Source organism: Marmota marmota, unplaced genomic scaffold, assembly GCF_001458135.2.
Source record: "Marmota marmota marmota unplaced genomic scaffold, marMar, whole genome shotgun sequence".
NCBI classification, from domain to species: domain Eukaryota; kingdom Metazoa; phylum Chordata; class Mammalia; order Rodentia; family Sciuridae; genus Marmota; species Marmota marmota.
Window position 1 is genome coordinate 27,155,431 of NW_025999842.1, and position 18,885 is coordinate 27,174,315.

Below are 18,885 nucleotides of genomic sequence, written 5' to 3' on the forward strand. Positions count from 1 at the left end.
CCATTACAAGATGGCGCTGGCTCCGCTGTGGTCTGTGACAAACAACTCCTTATTTGGGAGAGTTGGCGCATGACTTTTCATCACCCTATAAGAAAGCTCCACGTGGCTGCTTTGCATTGGGGCTTGAGATGCTTTATTAAGGCTGGGAGGGGCATCCGAGAGGGAGAAGAAGAACTATCAGGGGCCTGAAATAAACTACTGAAAGAAGATTCCCGAGTGTTGCATCTTCCTTGCGGGCAAGGGGTTGCGACAGGAACTAACACATCAGTTCAACAAGATTGCAGAAAACAAAATCAATTGTATTTCTATACACTTTCATCGAACAATATGAAAATGAAATCATTTAATATGTGTTCTTTCATGGCTGGCTTCTTTCACTTAGCATAGTGTTCCAGGTTCATTCACACTGTAGCAGGTGTCAGTAACTAATTCCTGTTAGTGCCCAAGTAATATTCCTTTGTATAGAATGTCACATTCCCCCCCCCCCCATTCATTAGTTGATAGCCATTTGAGTTGTTTCCACTTTTTGGCTAATATGAATAATACTGTCATAAATATTCACATACTGGTTTTTGTATAGACACTTCTTTGCATTTCTTTAGAGTGTATACCTAGGAATGCAATTGCTTGATCATATGGTGATTCTACCTCATGATTCGATTTATATGGAATGTCCAGGATAGGCAATCTATAGAGACAAAAAGGAGATTAGTGTTGCTTAGGGATTGAGGTTAGGGTGTAGGGCGCATAGCTAAAGAGTATATGGCTTCTTTTTAAGGTAATAAAAATGCTCTCTAGTTGACTTGGCTGATGACTACCTATCTCTATGAATATGGCAAAAGCCATTCAATTGTATTTTTTAAATTTTTTTTTTAATTGTAGTTGAACAGAATACTTATTTTTATTTATTTATTTATTTATTTATCGAACCCAGGGCCTCACACATGCTAGGCAAGAGCTCTACTGCTGAGCTACAACCCCAGCCCCCTGAATTATATTCTTAAGTGGGAAAGTTGTGTGAATTACATTTCAAAAAGCTATTAAAAAAAAAAAAAGATGTTGTCAGGAGCCCAGTGCTTCATGGACTACAGGCTCTGAATACTATCCCAAGAGAATGGGACAGCATTTTGGGGGCACTAGGACCCAGTGAGGTGAAAGCCTAAGGGTGTATGCTAGTGGTGCATCTAGTAAAGTGCTGCAGGATGTCTTTGGAGACCTGGAACTCTGCACTTCTGTCTTGATGGCCTCTCCTGAATCTCCTCTCTTTGGGTCCTAAGCCATCAGAATGAATGGGTCCTAAGCCATCAGTATCCTAAAAAAGAACTGGCTATGGAGCCATATACCAAGCTGCTTCTGGAATGAATTGACAGGAAGGGAAACTGATGTTATTGAGCACATACTATAGGCCAGCACCATTCTAAAGCTAGCAAGCAGTGAGGCTGTCCTTAAGTTTCCTTCCTTATGAAGTTCTCATAATCTGGGACACCAATCCTTCCCAGGTTCCATATGGTAGATGCTTTGGTACAAGTGAGGAAGCACAGCAAGGTCTGGCATGGTACTTGGCCTAGAGGGGGGCTTGAGAAATATTTACTGAGTAAACATTTGGGTCCGTGTTAACAGTCAGCCTACCCTTACACAGAAGACGCATTGAAATTTGTATTGTAAGGGGCTTACCTACAAATTCTTCATGTAGACTTGTGATAGACAATGAAAAAAGATTTACCAAAATCACTTTCAGTTTATTTAACATTTTAAGTCTGTATTAAATATGCCTACATAATTCTGAGAATTCAAGTTAGAGATTGCGGATAATTCAGCACTATGGTTGGAAAATACAGATGCAGATGGAAGGGCATTCTCCTATGACAAAATGTGGGAATGGGGAGCGTAGGAACATGCACTTATTGGTTTAAAAACTGCTGAGCCAAAGGTAATAAAAGCCAGTCAATTTGGGCTACAATCCAAAAGGACTCATCACAAGATAAAACCAACCCCAGAGAGCATCCAGCAATAGCCCTCCACCGGGCAAAGTCTGCCCAGGTGTACAACTAGGAGACCAATCACCACGCCCCAGACTCTGGCTCCGGGATAGACAGGTATGAACAGCCAGCTCAGATGCACAGACATGATGGCTTTCAGAATGGATCCCTTCAAACCTGGCTCACACAGCACCTTCTCACACTGATAAAGAGGAGCACTAACCTCTTTTAATGTCATAACCTCTAATTACGTCATAACTGAGTGTGAACGTGACTGATCTGGGGCGGGGTCAAGGAGCACCCAGCCCGGCGCTCCCCCAAGTGTTAGCGCCTCCCACTGGTGGGTCAGTGTACGGACCTTAGGTAGAACAGCGGGTCGGCATTTCCTAGGGCTGCAGAAATCGCGACCAAGCGGGTGGCTTTAAACAACAGAGGTTTGCTCTCACAGTTCTGGAGGCCACATGTCTGAAATCAAAAGGGCAGCGACCTCTAGAGGTTCTAGGATCCTCCTTGCCTCCATCTGGCCTCTGGAGATCTCCCCCAGTCCTCAGGGTCTATCTGCATACCAGTCTCTGCCTCCCTCCTGTGTTCTCCCCGGGCTTTATGTCTGTCTCCAAATTTTCCTCTTTTAAAGACCCCAGCCTTTGGAGTAAAGCCCACCCTAATCCAGCATGACCTCAACTTGGTGACATCTGCAAAGACCGTATTTCCATGTAAGTCCCCATATGCAGGGATTAAGATTTAAACTGGGGATTAAGATTTAAACATCCATCCTTTTGTAGAATAAAATTTGAACTTTCACAACAGGTAAATGTTATTTTTGATAGTTGTGTATTTTAATGTCTGTCAATAAAATGTAAAGAGCACATCAGACCAATGTCTTTTTTTAAAAAAAAATTTTGTTTATTTTTATAGTTGTAGATGGACATAATACCTTTATTTTATTTATTTATTCATTTTTTTATGTGGTGCTTGAGGATGGAACCCAGGGCCTCACATGGGCTAGGTGAGCACTCTACCACTGAGCCCACTCCCCCAGCCCCATCAAACCAATTTCACTGATACAATATGTTTCATTGCTTGAGCCGAATAAAGGCTTAAATTAAAAGAATAAATCAATTGAAAGAAATGTCTTAACATTGCTAAAGGTGTCACTCAAAGCTAGTAAAAATTGTGAAGGTGGCTTGTTAACATTTGAAACACACTGAGCTGAATCCAGTCTTTCTTTTCAGGCAAGGGTGTTGTCTACAGAGTAAAACAAGGACAACAACTGAGCCCCTTAGTTAAAAGCTCCCCAAAAGAGATGTTATCTCCCACTCAAGCCATTGGGCTACAAATCTTACAGCACCGTGGAAAAGTTCTTCTTTATATCTAACTCCAATCCCTCTTGATTCAATTTAAAAGATGAGTGCTGTATACATACCCTCTATGTTGTACAAAACTCACTGTCACTTAACATACAGGTAGATGAATTATAGGTATGCAGAACCTCTAGTAGCTTAAGAATTTAATTGAACTGGGACATATTTATAATCTAAATTCACTATTAAAAGTTGGTTTTGTTTTTTGTTTGAAAGGAGCAAATCTGTATTTGGAAAGAACCACACTTTTCAAGCAGTTCTGTGGCTGACTGGAGACTGAACACCAGATGGGGCCAACAGACCTGGAATCATCCAGCACCAGCACCCGTGGAGAATCCAAATTCCACACACAGGCTCCACAAAAACCACAGGGCTGACAGGTCAGGATGTTCATGGTCATTTCCTCCCAGATCCTTACAAGACCCTCTCATCTGAAATAAGCTGTGCTATGTCCCTGGCACCTCTCCCCCTGGAAGGAAAATGCTGGCTGAGCAAGGCAGGGTCAGCGGGAGCCTTTCTCTTGCAATCCCTGCATCATCCAGAAGACTAAGAATGCCGCCTACAAAGCATCCCATCTTTCCTCCAGGAATAAAAGAAGCAAGGAAGAATCTGCCTTTTGCATGATCACAAGAGAGAGCATGCTTAAATATACATCACACAAGTGTCCCCGTGCACAGAAATCCGCCACATTTCAGGGCGCAGTGTCTTGAGAACCTTTGGGAGAGCCTGGCCTTTCTTTGTCATCATTGCTCACCGGTGGACTGCTCTGTGTAAAGTGTGCCTATCCGCGAGGCCAAAGAGCACTCATGGCACTTCAAACCCACCGGAGCCTCCTGGGACACCCGTGTGCTCATAAGTCACAACCTCCCTGTTTGGGGAACAGGGTTCCAGGGTTTCTGTAGTGGGGTGTCCCCCCTGCCTCCCTCCCCCTGCAATGTCCCGGGTAGAAAGTGGGGATGGACCTCCCAGGAATGGAGGTCTGTTTTGCTGGCTGGAGAGTGGGGGTGGCCCACATGGATGCAGGGAACTTCCAAAGGGTAAGAGGGGCAGGAAGGAGAAAACCAAGGGCAGAGAGAGTGGAAGTCCCCAAGCTGGGAGAGAATGTCCCCAGCATATAAACCTCCAGCCCTCCAGACCAAGCTCAACTCCTCTTCACAATTGGCACCCAGAGGGCCTGCAGTTGGGGCTCAGTGGCAGAGCGCTTGCCTAGCACATGTGAGGCACTGGGTCTGATCCCCAGCACCACATTAAAAAAGAAAAGAGAAACTAAATCAACAAAATAAATAAAGGTAGCAGTCGGCATGCAGACTTGACCACTCACACTGAAGGGAGCCGTCATTTAAAAAATTAAACTGGCACTTTGCTTTTATTCTCTAATCAAGTGAAGCCCTAAAATGGAATAATATCACCAATTGCAAAATTATTCTCCCATCGTACTATTTTAGCCAGTCGTCACCAAAACATTCCAGAGTCTTCAACACTATTCTTCCCCATTTCTAACGAGTTCCCTCTTTCTCTCACTCACACACTCCTCCCCCTCCCCCACTGACCTCCCCCTTCAGTCATAATTCCCCAGTCGAGGGGGAAGCTGCGCAGAGCAACCCCTCCTCCTGTGGCCATCACTGCCACTTCCCCCAGGCCAGGAGCCCTGCCCTTCCCAGGATCGATGGCCTGACCCTTAGCAGGGCTGCTCAACCCAGCCAGCCCACGGCCCGCCCAGACTCTCTGGTCTGTTTCCAGAGGGCTCCTCGTGTGAACCAGGGGTGGTGGCAGTGACAGCACAGACCCCCAGCCCTGAAGCCCACCTTAGAAAAGGCAGCAAAACGGTTGGCAGATTCCAAGAGCTGTGAGTAACTATCACCAGATGCTAGCCAGGTGCCACCACCTAGAGAGCACAGCCCCGGAGGTTCCTGGGCACAGGACAGGGGACCTGCAAGGAGAGAAGCAAACAGAGGCAAGGGCAGGAGGAAGCAGGTGTCCTGGAGCCACACCTCTTCCACTCAGCCCACAAGCAGGTGCCTCCATTCCTACCTGGGCGCTCCTGTCCCTGCCACCAGGCAGCCTCAGCCACACTCCTCTGGCGACTGCTGGTTCCCAGCACCCGCTTGGAGCTGCCGGGCCTTCTGCTATGGACCTCGAGGGGACTTCTTGGTGGCAGAAGCCAGATTTCCTCCTTCCTGGTGCAGCCTCTGGCTGAGGCTCTGTTGGAGGCTCTGATTTTCTTTTCCCGGGCTCAGTCCCGCCCCTTGTTTGTGCAGATAAGCGCCTCTTTTTTTTTCCCCCTTAGGGCCCTCTGTGGCCTCTTGGCCCAGCCTTCCTGGTTCAAAGGGCACCCAGCCACACAACCAAGAGGCTGAGCATTTCATTCGCCTCAATTAAATTTTCCATTAACTTGGTCTCTGGCCAGTATAGATTTTCTCTTAGAGCTTGTCTCTAGCTCAGATGGCTCAGCCTTAGGATCAGCCTTGACCCCCTCTGGTCCACTTAAGTACATTTGTACCTTTTCTTCCCTAATGAGATGCACAGAAACCAATCATAATTTTCACTCCTGACACCTGAACTTCTTTCATCCTCCCGGATGTTTCTGGTTTACATAAGACTTTATTCTAAGCTGTAGATTGATTTTTCCCCCTTTGAAAATGTGAAACAAAGGCAATTTTGAGTTGGCTGTTTGGAATAACAAATGCACTTTCAGTGTCAAGAGGAGAGCAGGGTCCACGGCCACCTTCCCTGTCATCTTGCAGCTTTGCCAAGCCTCTACCCCAAGGCTCACAGGAACTCCAAAGAAGCAGGGGAAGGCAAACGTGGGTGGGACCCCCCCGGGTGGGACCCCCCCACACACAGTTGGCTCTGTTTCCTAAACAGCCCCCATGCTTTGGAGTCTTTTATAAACTTTGGGAAAATTGAAAGTGGTCCTTAGGAAACTGTTCGAGTCCCTGAAATAGAAGACACCTTACAAGTTTCAGCTCTAAATGGACATCCTGACTTTGAGGAAACCTCACAGTACTTCTGTACAGTAGTCCCCCTTATCTGGGAGACATCCATTCCAAGATCCATATGGATCCTGAAACCACAGACAGTGCCATGTGCCGTACATACTGTTTTCCTGATAAGTACATACCCATGATAAATTTTAATTTATAAGTTAGGCACAGTAAGAGATTAACAACAGGGCTGGGGCTGGGGCTCAGTGGTAGAGCACTTGCCTGGCATGTGTGAGGCACTGGGTTCGATTCCCAGCACCACATATAAATAAATAAAAGTCTACCAATATCTAAAAGAAATTAATAAAAAAGAGATTAACAGCAATAATAAAGATAGAATAATAAGCTAATATAATAACATATTGGAATGAAGGCTATTGGAATGTGGTTTTCCTCTTTCTCATCTCCCTCTCAAAATTGTATTGTACTGTACTCACCCTTCTTGTGCTGATGTGACAGGATAAAATACATACATGACGAGATGAAGTGAGGTGAATGACACTGGCATTGTGGTATACCATAAGGCTACTACTTAATGGTTTGAACCCAGCACCACAATACTATACTACTGTTCTGAAAACTCAGATGGCTACTAAGTGCCTAATGGGCAGGTAGCATATACAGTGTGGATACGCTAGACAGAGATGATTTACCTCCCAGGTGGGACAGAGTGGGACAGTGTGACATTTCATCATTCTACTCAGATTGTTGCACAATTTACGACTTGGCCTCTTTTACAGGCTCTTTTTCCTCCTCCACACTCCTTCATACAAGGAGCTCTCACAAGTAGAAAGCACACTGGACGTTCACTAACATCCTCATTCTGCTCCTGGAGTCTTGGGTGTTTGCATCTTTAATATACAAAATGAGGGCTGGAGTTGTGGCTCAGTGGTAGAGCATTTGCTTGGCATGTGTGAGGCCCTGGGTTCAATCCTCAGCACCACATATAAATAAATAATAAAAAAGATCCATTTACAACAAAAAAATATTTTTAAAAAATATACAAAATTATTTTACATGATATGTTGGAAAAGAAGAATATTTTGTCTTTTTGTTCTATTTGACTCTTGATACTTTCTATGTTATCAAGGTAGTCAACATGATTCAATATCATATGCTCTATCTCATATTTAGGAGCCTTGAGCAATTAAAATATCTTAATTGGAACTGTCATTCATTCATTAAACTATGAGTACTGAGTAAATAACTTCCTTGATCTCTAAGATTGTAACCTTAGCCTTTTACAATGAAGTGGGATCCAATAAATTATTGGATATAGTAAAAATATGTTTCAAATTCTACAAAGCTCAGGCTTTCCTCTGGAGGTCCTTAAAAAAAGAGAGGGATTGTTGACAGGTACAGTGACTCACATCTGTAATTTCAGCGGCTCGGAGTCTGAGGCAGGAGTATTATGAGTTCAAAGCCAGCCTCAGCAAAAGCGAGGCACTAAGTAACTCAGTGAGACCCTGTCTCTAAATAAATTCAAAATAGGACAGGGGATGTGGCTCAGTGGTTAAGCATCCCTGGGTTCAATCCCTGGTACCAAAATGAAAAGAAAAAAAAAAAAAGTTCAAAGCCAGCTGCAGCAACTTACTGAGACTCTAAGCAACTTAACAAGGCCCTGTCTCAGAATAAAATAAAGGGCTGGCTCAGTAGTGAGTGAGAGAGAGAGAGAGAAAGAGAGAGAGAGAGAGAGAGAGAGAGAGAGAGAGATTGTGTTTTTCCCTTTTAGCTCAGTGTTTTGACATACGTACAGACATCATAATTTATTGAAAGATATGGTTGAACACACAACTGATGGCTTTCCCCAGTGCATGTGGGAGCACTAGGACTTGACCCTCCATGCGAGCACACCCCGATTCCACCCCTCTATTCCACATTCTGAGGACCCTGGGCTTCTGCTGGTCCTGGGTGTCAGAAAATAAATGAAGGCTTTGGTATTTGCTGCAGGACTTGTGCACTCTTCTTTAACCTTTCCATCAAAACCTTCTGCAAGGATTCTTAAGACCTGAACTTGCCACTGACAATTTATTCTCCTTTGCAAATGACCCCCTTTCCACCGCTCAGCTGGAGATCCAGAGAGCTCATTTTGTCTGTGTGGTCCCTGGCTGTGACAGAAAGAACAAAGCTCCTCCCCAATGTCCCAGTCCTGTGGCTCACACTGCAAGACCAGCAGCTGCAAGGGGACCTGGACTAAAATGCCTTCCATCACTTCTATTCTTTCTTCTTCCAGGAGAGCCGGTTTCAGTTCCTCCCCTACCCCAAATATTTATGGTGGCAAAATATGTGAAACATCAAATTTACCACCTTAACCAATTTTATTTATTTTACCAATCACACCACGAATGGGAGCAAAACAACATAACCTCTGCCACTTCACCCAAAAGCCCATGTTGACTTTTTTGTTACTGCTGTTTTGGTACCAAGGATTGAACCCAGAGGCGCTTAGCCACTGAGCCATATCCCCAGCCTGTTTATTTTTTTATTTTTTTAAAATTTGAGACAGAGTCTCACTAAGTTGCTCAGGGGTCTCATAAGTCACTGAGACTGGCTTTGAACTTTCAATCTTCCTGCCTCAGCCTCCCCTCAAGCTGCTGGGACTACAGGCATATGCCACTATGCCTGGCCTGTGTTGATTATTTTTAAAAGTGCTGTTCAGTGGTATTAATGACATTCCTAACGTTATGCACTCATCACCTCTGTCTATGCCCAGAACTCTTTTCATCTTGTAAAACAGAAACTCTGTGCCCATGAGTCAACAACTTCCCCTTCACTTCTTTCTTCCTGCTCTGCCATTTCTTATAATATTTAAAATACCAGGTTCAACAGGGCCTCATGCCTGGTGGGGTGGGGTTTTAAAGATGATAAAGTTCTCCAGGTGGTTGGATGCCGTCTCTGCCTGCCTGTGACCAGTGTTGCCGTGGCACAAAGGTGAACCCAGAAGGAGGAGAGAGAATGCACCTCTCTGGAGGGAGGTTTCCACTGCAGCTTCACTGAAGGGGACTGGGATTTGGTTTGTTCCCTGACCTCTTTGCTAGAGGTGGCCCAGGTGAAATCCACTTGGTGCAGTCAGCCTTCTGAGATGGGAAACAGGGTGCACCCCTCCCAACCAGTGTTGGGCAATGCTTACAGGTAGCGGGACTTGGGAGGACAAGCAAAGGGCCAGGAGAAAAGACCTGCATGCAGTCTCCTCCCGAGGCTGCCCTCCCATGTGGCTCTGAGCAAGTGGCCTGGTCTCTGTGCATCTCATTGCATTAAATAAATGTCCACAACTGGCTAGATGGATGGATCTGTAATGGCACTCATGCCACTTGACATACTCTATCCCCTTTTAGAAATAAGCAATCTTTTAGAAAGATAGATGTCCTCCATGTGGTCACTCTCTGTAGAGCTATTATATTAGACAAATCTGTCGCTGAGCAGGGAAGCGGATTTGCTTTCTAAATGTCGTGTGTACAGGTTCAGCCATAACGGAACATACCGTGAGGGTCTGTTACTCTAATACTTCCTGGTGCCAGGATCAAAGACCACAGCCAAGGAAGAAAAGAGCAAGTCTGGGGAGTAAATGACCCTCCTCATCAACCTCCTACCATCTGTGCATCAAAGAAGCCACTCAACAAGAAGTAAACAATTTGTTTATATCATGCTAAGCCTTCAAAAGACAGGAAACCCGCTACTCAATTAGATCTTGCAGAAGGGTTCAGCTCTCACAGTTGTGGTTTCTATAGAAGTTTGTTCTGCTATGTTGCATAGAATGCAAGCTAGTAAATATTCGTATGTATTTGTTCTGTTACAGGCTCTGCTGCGGACGGGTGGCCCTGCCCCCAGTTCTATCTTGCAGGGGAGGTGAGCTCTGGACCTAGGGTCCTACAATATAAGCTAAAGTCAAATACCGTCATGGATGTGGAAAGAAGGGCCTGGGAGATTAGATGGGCATCTTCTCAGGGCTGGAAGAGACTTAAGGGTACCAGACCCCCTGTTGCAGTTTGCCAGGCCACACTGAGAAATTTGTCTGTCATTCTTTCTTAGTTTCACCTTCCTTCCTGGATCTACGCATCTCTTTCTCACCTGGATTTGTAGCTGTGCCACCTCCACCCAACCACTCTGTCCCTCGAGCCTCTCTCTTCTTCTCTAGACCATGGAATGCCTCCAATGGACATCAGAATCATCTTCAGCAGCAACATTTGTACCAAAAAGGAAGCATCTTAATGTGGATAGACTGACAGAAAATTCCCTATGTGAGCTGGGCTCTGCCAGCCCACACTTGATCACTCAGAGTGTGGCCCCAACCAGCAGAACCTGTTAGAAGCAGGTGCTCAGGCCCCACCCCAGTCTGCTAGCCAGAATCTCGGCATTTTCTTAAGAAGTCCAGGTGGTTCCCATGCACATTCAAGTTTGCAAAGCAACTAAAGGATATTTATTCCTGCAACTTTTTTTTTCAATACCCAAACATAAAAGAACATTTTCCCCAGGATCATTTCATGACTTCTGACCAATGTTACCAGATCATCTTTCTGCCTCCATCTCCTGATGCATCCAGAGGCTGCTCTACTTCCTAAAGCACTAGCCATGTTTAGACAGTTAATGGAATTGGAGGGATAGGCCCGCAATTCTTGATTCAAGCCAAGAACACTAACCTCTTGCAGCTGGGTGGTCTTGAAACCTGGATTTCCCTGGAAATAGAAAAAAGGTTCTTTTAAAAAAATATTTATTTTTTAGTTGTAGTTGGACACAATGCCTTTATTTATTTATTTATTTTTATGTGATGCTGAGGATTGAACCCAGGGCCCCACACATGCTAGGTGGGCGCTCTACTGCTGAGCCACAACCCCAGCCCAGGAAAAAGATTTTTGGAGAGAGAAGATATATTTCAAAAGTCTGAGGAAGATATTTGTAAAAAGCCCTGCCTCTGCTCCCAGGAAGGTTTTTTCAAGGGAGAAAACTGGTGTCCTTCCCTTTACCTCTGTAAGGCCCCTTGCTGGGACTCCTGGGGTCCCTGTTCTTCCTGCTGCCTAGGGATGTCCTCTGCCATGACTCCAGCCCATGACTCTTAGCCTGGAAAGGACCAGAGGAGACATCGTGTTCCTACTTCTCTGGGTTGTCAAAGTGCCTCTAGTGGCCTTCATAGGTGAATATGTGCATATATTTGTCACCAGTAATGAGGACCTTCCACCCAAGATGCCCCTTCTACTTCTGAGTGGCTTTGACTTTTCAGAACTCTTTTATGATGTCAACCCCACCTGACTCTTTGAGGGGATTGATTTCACAGAGCTCTTCCTGATTATTTAACTGTCAAGTTCTGTACCTGGGGAGTGTTGCTTAAATCCACACCTCTGGAATTTCAGTGTGTCTTCAAAACAGCTGGGGGTCTGCTGTCAAAGTCCTGGAGGGCTGCTGAGCTCTGCCATCCTCAGGGGACCAGAGTTTGAGTGGCAAGACCTTTGATTTAATGAAATCTACCTTCGAGTGGGTCTCACTTCTGCTTTTCAGCCACAAAGAACAAAGTGCACATGACCTGCTATCCTGCACTGGAATCGTGTCCTCCCAATATCTTCCCGGTTCCTTCCCATAGCATCCCACTTCCCTGGATGGCTCCTAAGTTGTCATAGCTTTGCATTTTCATATCAAGGGATTGCTGCCTTTTGACACATTCCAGTGACAAACCCTCTAAGTATGTGACACTAAGCTGAGACATTCTGGCCTGGACTGAACATCTTGGGGCAGAATGGGAGCAGGCATTGTTCTGGTTCAAATGAGCTCAAGACCTTACAATCTTGTTTAGGAACAGTGTGGTCCTACGGATATCTATGGAGTCTAATATCAAAAGGCTCCCACCCCTTCCTGCAGACGGCCCTTCCTGTCACAATGATGACAAAGTGGGTATAAATGAATTCCTCCTCTAACGTAATAATAACTTGATATGTTAGACTGCAAGGGGACTGTGACAGGCAATTCTAACGAGGCAGTGTCTTATGCTAAAGGCCAACTCCTGAGTGGTGTCATCTGAGGGATCATGGCACACTGGTAGGAAAGACATGGGCAAGGGGATTTCTCAGAGCCAACCAGGCCACTGCTTCCTGCCCTCTCCCTGAAGCTCCCTGAAGAGTAAAGACTCAGCACTTGATTCTGTAGCACCCAGGGCATGAGGAGCTATTGCCACAAGGGTATTTGATTTGGAGCTTCTTATGGTTTAGATGTGCTGTCCCCCAAAAGCTCACGTAGAAGATAATGCAAGAAGGTTTGAAGAAGAAATGACTGGGTTATAGCCTTAGCCTAATCAGTGAATTAATCACTGATGGGATTAACTGAAGTGGTAGGATATGACTGGAGGAGGTGAAAATTGGGATGTGGCTTTGGGTATATTTGTATCTGGTGAATGGACTCTCTTTTTCTGCTTTCTGATCACCATGATGTGAGCTGCTTCCCTCTGCCACACTATTCCGCCACGATGGTCAGCATTACCTCGAGCCCCAAGGAATGGAGTCGGCCTTATTGGACTAAGACCTCTGAAAGTGTGAGCCCTCAAATAAACTTTTCTTCACCTACAGTTGTTCTGGTCAGATCCTTAATCACAGCAGCGAAAAAGCTGACTAAAACAGAGTTGTTGTTAGTTTTTCAAAGGAGTCTTGGGTCAGGGGCCACTGGGGTCATTCCTCCAGGAATGACTAGAAAGGAAACCAAGTCTCAGCTGGACATGCCAGCTTTGAGGAAGGCTGTCACCCTCCTGGAATACCATGTCAAAATGTACCTATTTTAGTTTTAGTTTTGGTCGAGGCCACAAGACAACAGATACTACATAGAATAAAGTGTGAGGTCACCAGGCAGCCCTTGCAAAACAAGAGGTGGTGGAGAGCCAGTTTTACACCAAGAGATGCCACCCACATCTAGCCTGGAAGCCAGATCGAAGCAGCTGAAAAACAATTGGCCAGAAAAAAAAAATTGTGGCGAGAACCATTCAGTCTATTCCCAATGGCTTCAGCGTGGCCATGTGAATAGTCTGTATTTTTCAGCCATAAGGGAACACACTGTGAGGGTCTGTTACTCCAATACCTTGGAGCTTGGGAGATACAATGGCTGATTGTTCAGTGCCCACAGGAGATCTAAGAGACTGCAGCTGGCTGGCAGAACAAAGGAGAGGTGCCCTTAGGAACCAGCCTGCACATCCAGATTTTTGGGGGGCAGAGTGTATGCTTCTCAAGGACCAGGGTGTAGGCCATGGGAAGAGAGATCTGAAGAGGGTTTGTCTTAGAATCCTTCCACAGGACAATCTGGAGGCACAGGGCACTTCAGCAGAAAGAAGCTGGAGGTGACCCCCAGAGGTCTTGGACTGTGGAAGGAATTGTAAGTGACCATCCTGAGTAGAGCTGCATTTGTACATGTCAAGGAAAGTGCAGGCAAGAGATGATAGGGTCACCAAAGAATCCATGTGAGACCCCACAGGATGAAGAATGCGCTTAAAACATTTGCCAGGGTCAGGGAACATGATGCCAACTCACAGCAGATCCTGGCAAGCTCTCCTGCCTCTCGCCTCTCCCCTCCTTCCTCACACTACTGTGAAGGGCCCTGAAGTCAAGATGATGTAGGTACGGGAGGTGCCAGAAACACCCGCTGGGGATAGTTAGGGAAGCCAACCATGCCCTCTGTTAGTGCTGCAGGTGGCTGGCTTGAGGCAAACCTGAGCCAGGATTGTGCAGAACAGTACAGTATCTTTGAATGAAATTGAAAGTTCAAGCATCTCTCTGACCTGGGCACATTCATTCTTGACTAGAGAACATTTTGTAACACAAAAGGAGCCAGAAAGATCATAAGATTTGTCTTAAATTTCCATCCATAGACAGGGAGAAACTGATTCCACAGATAAATGTAGAGGATAGTAGAAGACTTGAATTATGTGGCTTTATGTCATGTCCCATGGGCCACTGTTTGATCAATGGAGCAGTGAGGCGTGGGTTTGAGAAATCACACCATTCTGCTATCTCGTTGCAAGATTCAGTAGAAAATAAATTTACTTGAGAATGTTTCCAAGTCAGCTAACGCTCATAAGAAAGGCCAGATTGATAAACCATCAAAACCCAAAGAAACATTCTATAAAGCACCTCCAGCCTCTCACTGAACATAGGGAACACGGGTGCAGAGAGACGAGAAGCCTTTTTCAAGCTCACACATGGAGACATGAAGGAAAACACAGACAAATACGTTATCTGCTTACATCAACCACGTTCAATTACTACCAATTGGAAACTTGTGAAAGTCAAGTTTCTTCCTGCTTCCATATCCCAGAGGGATAAAAGCAAAACCATAAGCAAGGTTCTTGATAGTCTCCAAGAAAATCTATGCTAAGGATCTAAATTGATCCTTCCCCTGCCGTCCTCCTGGGCTTGAGGTATAGCCACTTTAAAAAAAAATTATTTGTAGATGGACACAATACCTTTATTTTATTTGTTTATTTGTATGTGGTGCTGGGAATCAAACCCAGAGCCTCATGCATGCTAGGCAACCGCTCTACCACTGAGACACAACCTCAGCCCTAGCCACTCTTCTTTTTAAGTACCCTTTTGTTGAATGCTCTAAATCTGTCCATGACTGTTTTTTTTTAATATTTATTTTTTAGTTTTAGGTGGACACGTTATCCTTATTTTTTTAATTTTTATGTGGTGCTGAGGATCAAACCAGTGCCTCATGCATGCTAGGCGAGCAGTCTGCCACTGAGCCACAACCCCAGGCCTGTGACTATTTTTAATGTCATCTGTTCCTCAAAAACTTTTCTTAGTTGATGCATTTGTCTTATCTAAGACCGTTTCACACAGTGCCTGGAACAGAAGAGGATTCTGCTTACAGAATAACCCCATGGCAGTTCCAGTTCTACTACCTGAGTGCTTTTCATAGATCAACAATGCTGCCTTCAGAAAAAGACAAAAGGCAAAAAAATTTCTGTCTTACCTTGGGATACACATTCAACTCTTTGCAAATCCATAATTCAGAGCTGCTAAGTGGGGAAGGGGCCCCTCCCATGGGCATCCAGCCCCTCTGACAGACAATACCACACTGTGGCAAGTGTGGCCCCTGTGGCCTTGTCTGTCCTGAGCTATTCTGTGGCTGCTGGTACTAAAGAAGCTCAACCCTTGGGTTACTTTTGCATCTTCTGATGGGCAAAATAAATACCAGCTCTCACTAAGACATTTTTTAAATACAGTCAAATTCCTACAGTAAGAGACACCTCGTAGCACTGTTTCTCCACACAGGCAGGCATCTGAGACTCACGGGCAGCACCACCTTCACCTGTTCTTAGCTCTGGATGCTTTGGGATCTCTTAATTCCATAGTCTCCCAGTCCTTCAACTACTCTATAATGATGAGCAGATACCCAGCGTCTAGATTATACTCAAGTGAGGAAAATCACTCCTTAGATGTGATGGAGTCTGAATTCTATCACCACAAGCCTCAAAGCCTGAATGTTAGTGCTTAATAGTTGAAGTGACCACTTCTTGCTGCTGCCTGGGGTGGGTACAGTCCAGGGACCCCTCAGTCTCAGCCAGCTCTGCCAGCTCCCAGTCACCTCTCCGGCCCACCTGAGGTATGGCCTACCTGACTCCATCCGCCCTTCCTCTCGCTCCTGGGCCTTCTCGGAGGCACTGGGGGTCCCAGGGAAGGGCTGGTGGCTGAAGAGGTCGTCACACAGGAGGCTGCGGCACAGCTTGGCCAGGAAGCGCAGGACATAGCCCACGCTGTTCACCACAGGCAGACTCCGCAGGTGCTGCTTCCCATCAAAGGAAGCCGAGACTGGAAAAGCACAGAGACAGTGACTCAGAGCTGGACACAGGATAAAACTGCCCATGAGCCAGCCCTGAGAAGGGCCGTGTGGGTTCAGTTTGAAGTCAGTCATGTTTGGATTTCACCTGTTGTCTTGCTATGTTTCTGTTCCTGGGTCTCATCCAGGATGACATATTGCATTTAGCTGTCAAGTTCCCTGGTCTCCTGGGTCCTGACAGTTTCTCAGCTTTTCCTTGTTGATCTTGACAGCTTTGAAAAGTTCTGGGCAGGTATTGTGTGAAAGGCCCCTCAGTTTGGTTTTGCCTGATGTTTTTCTCATGGTTAGATGAGGTTATGGGTTTGGGGAAAGGAAGACCACAGAGATGGAGTGCCCTTCAGATCTCAGATCAGGGGGGACCCGATCTCCTCACCTGACCAAGACAGCATGCCCCACATTCCTCTGCTGTGTTCTCCATATCCTGTTCCTGGGGAGCAAGTCACTCAGCCTGTCCACACTCAAGGAGGGCAGGGGAATTCTACATGTCGTCTGAAATTCTTCTGTGGGGAAGAGTTGTCCCCTGTTTAGTGATTTATTCAGTCATGTCTTAATCTCAGCACAGTCTTATGTTACACCGTGGGTTGTCCAAAACTACCTTATTTATTTTGTTGCTCAAATTGCCCTGACTTTTATCTTTGGGAGCTCTCACAGGTCAACTCCTGTGACAGGCCCTCTCTTTTATTTAGCACCACTTTGGTTTTGAGCGTTTCCATATGCTCCAAGTGAATCTTGTATTTTCCTTGCACCGGCTATTCCTTCAACAGTCCTGACTCCTTTCATTGAAGAATGATATTTAGAAATTTATATTGGGGCATCTGGTGTGCCCATTGCTACTGAGGTGTCAGTGATTCTAAGCCCTCTGAGTGGACAAAGATAAGAATGTATGTATGTATGCTAGCCTGCTATAATTACTCACTATCTACAGGTCTACCTAGGTATCTATATCTGTATCTGTCTCTATGTCCATATCTATAGAAGGAGATAGATGCAGATACACTGATACATCCAAATAAACACGAGTTCACATTGAGGTGTTCAATTCTAATCCTGAACCAGAGTTCGGGGGCTACTTCTGGAGAAGCATTTGGGGAGAGTCTTTATAAAAGGAAAATAATCTCTCTGTAGTAAAAAGAAACTCAATTTCTAAACAGTTGCTAGAATGCAGAAGCAATATCTGTTTCCTCAAGCCCTGAGCATGCACCTTCCTGAATCTCTCTCACAGTCCTTTCTCACCCCAGGATTACACTATTGTAATAATAAATCAAAAGAATCCATTTCTTTCATGTAGCCCTTTCCAGTTTGACAAGACCTTTGGTATTTACCACCTCACATAGGCCCTGTGACCATTCTCCCGAGGACAGTGGACCCAGGCTGCAGATGAGGAAGAAAGTAGGCCAGAGTGACTTCCCAGCTCACCTGGCCTCTGTGTGACCTTGCCTTTCATTTTAATACTCCAGGTGGCTCTAATTGCCAGGTCCAGGCAAAGGGCTGCTATGATGCTTATGAAGGGCATTGTTGTCCCAGCTGTTCTAGAAATTCCCTCTTAGTGTGAGACAGCCTCTTGCCTCTGATAGCTTGAAAGCCTGGGTGATACGGAATGGAACCCACAGCAGGAGGTTCCAAGGAGCTTAGGCCTGTCCCATCAATCCATGTGCATGTATTCTCGGAAGTGCTTGGGAAATCCCCAAAGTGGGGAATCCCACTTCTCATAGGAGGGCATGGAATTCCTGGGATCATAAAATTGACTCCTCTGAGACAGCATGGCTAAGACAGAACATCCCAAAAGGTGTTCCTGGAGTGGGTTACAGGGCTCTGTGATGCTGTCCCCTTAACCCCTGGGTGTGGTCCAAGGTCCCTGCAGCCTCCTGTAGCCACAAGCTCTTTGTTTCCTTTGCCCGTTGTGCCAGCCCCCATGTGATCCTTTGCCATGATGTAGGGACATTTAGAGAGCAGTGCCACACAGAGCGGCTTCTAAGTGGAGTGTAGGAGTCCTGGAGTCACTTCCCTCCCTAAGCCACCTTGGTGCTGTCACGGAGCCTTGCCAAGCCTCCATCTTTATCTATAACACAAAAAAACCACCTCGTGCTTAGTGACCCGAAGGTGGCAGTGTGAGGAGTCGGCTCTGTGCTGTGGCCTTCTCCAAGACTCCAGGAGAAAGTGCTTGGCCTGGTCTGCCTGGGAATTCCCTCAGCCAAGGAATCTTGGTGAGGTCCTGTCCACTCTGGCATTGCTCCTCCCCAGTGCCAAGGCCCTGAGGCCACAGAGAGGCCTGAGCAGGAAAGCAGGGCACAGGGTCAGCTCTGCAGTTTAGGCACAGGGACCACAAAGCACTTAGACAGGAGGCACTCAGGAGGTGGACTCAGTGTGAGGAGGAGCCTGCTCCTAGCCCAAGTCTGTGCCTTAGCCATGCAATGCAGCAAGGAAAAGGACAGGCCTTCAACCTCAAGGGCAGCCCAGGACCCAGAACCCGGCTCCCGACAGAAGTCAGGATAGGAATGGCCAAGGGCTCTCGGAGAACCTGACAACTCTCCTGCCCCCTCCATGCTGTGCTTCTTCTCCTCTCTGCTAAAGTGTCTTGAAATTACCATGGGTCAGGGGGTGGGTGTGGCTCAGTGGTAGAGCCTAACATGTGTGAGGCCCTGAGTCCAATCCCCAGAGCCCTCCCTACAAGAAAGGAAGGAAGGAAGGAAGGAAGGAAGGAAGGAAGGAAGGAAGGAAGGAGAGATGGAGAGAGGGAAGGAAGGAAGGAGGGAA

The 18,885-nt window shown here is 46.1% G+C and overlaps 1 protein-coding gene across 6 annotated transcripts in view; it reads right to left on the reverse strand.

Annotated features, from left to right (window-relative positions):
• The window catches only part of Scml4 (Scm polycomb group protein like 4), a 65,067-nt gene that overhangs the window by 23,246 nt on the left and 22,936 nt on the right, over positions 1-18,885 (reverse strand). For 2 of the 6 annotated variants that reach the window (XM_048784285.1, XM_048784168.1), the window contains exons 5-6: positions 15,909-16,103; positions 10,962-10,997 (exon numbers count right to left, since the gene is read on the reverse strand). In XM_048784285.1, the coding sequence (XP_048640242.1) occupies positions 10,962-10,997; positions 15,909-16,103 (231 nt within the window). Of the gene's footprint in view, positions 1-5,145; positions 5,271-5,371; positions 6,503-10,961; positions 10,998-15,908; positions 16,104-16,131; positions 16,632-18,885 lie in introns of those variants that run through there. The other 4 variants (XM_015499873.2, XM_015499888.2, XM_015499878.2 and 1 more) reach the window with 4 other exon arrangements.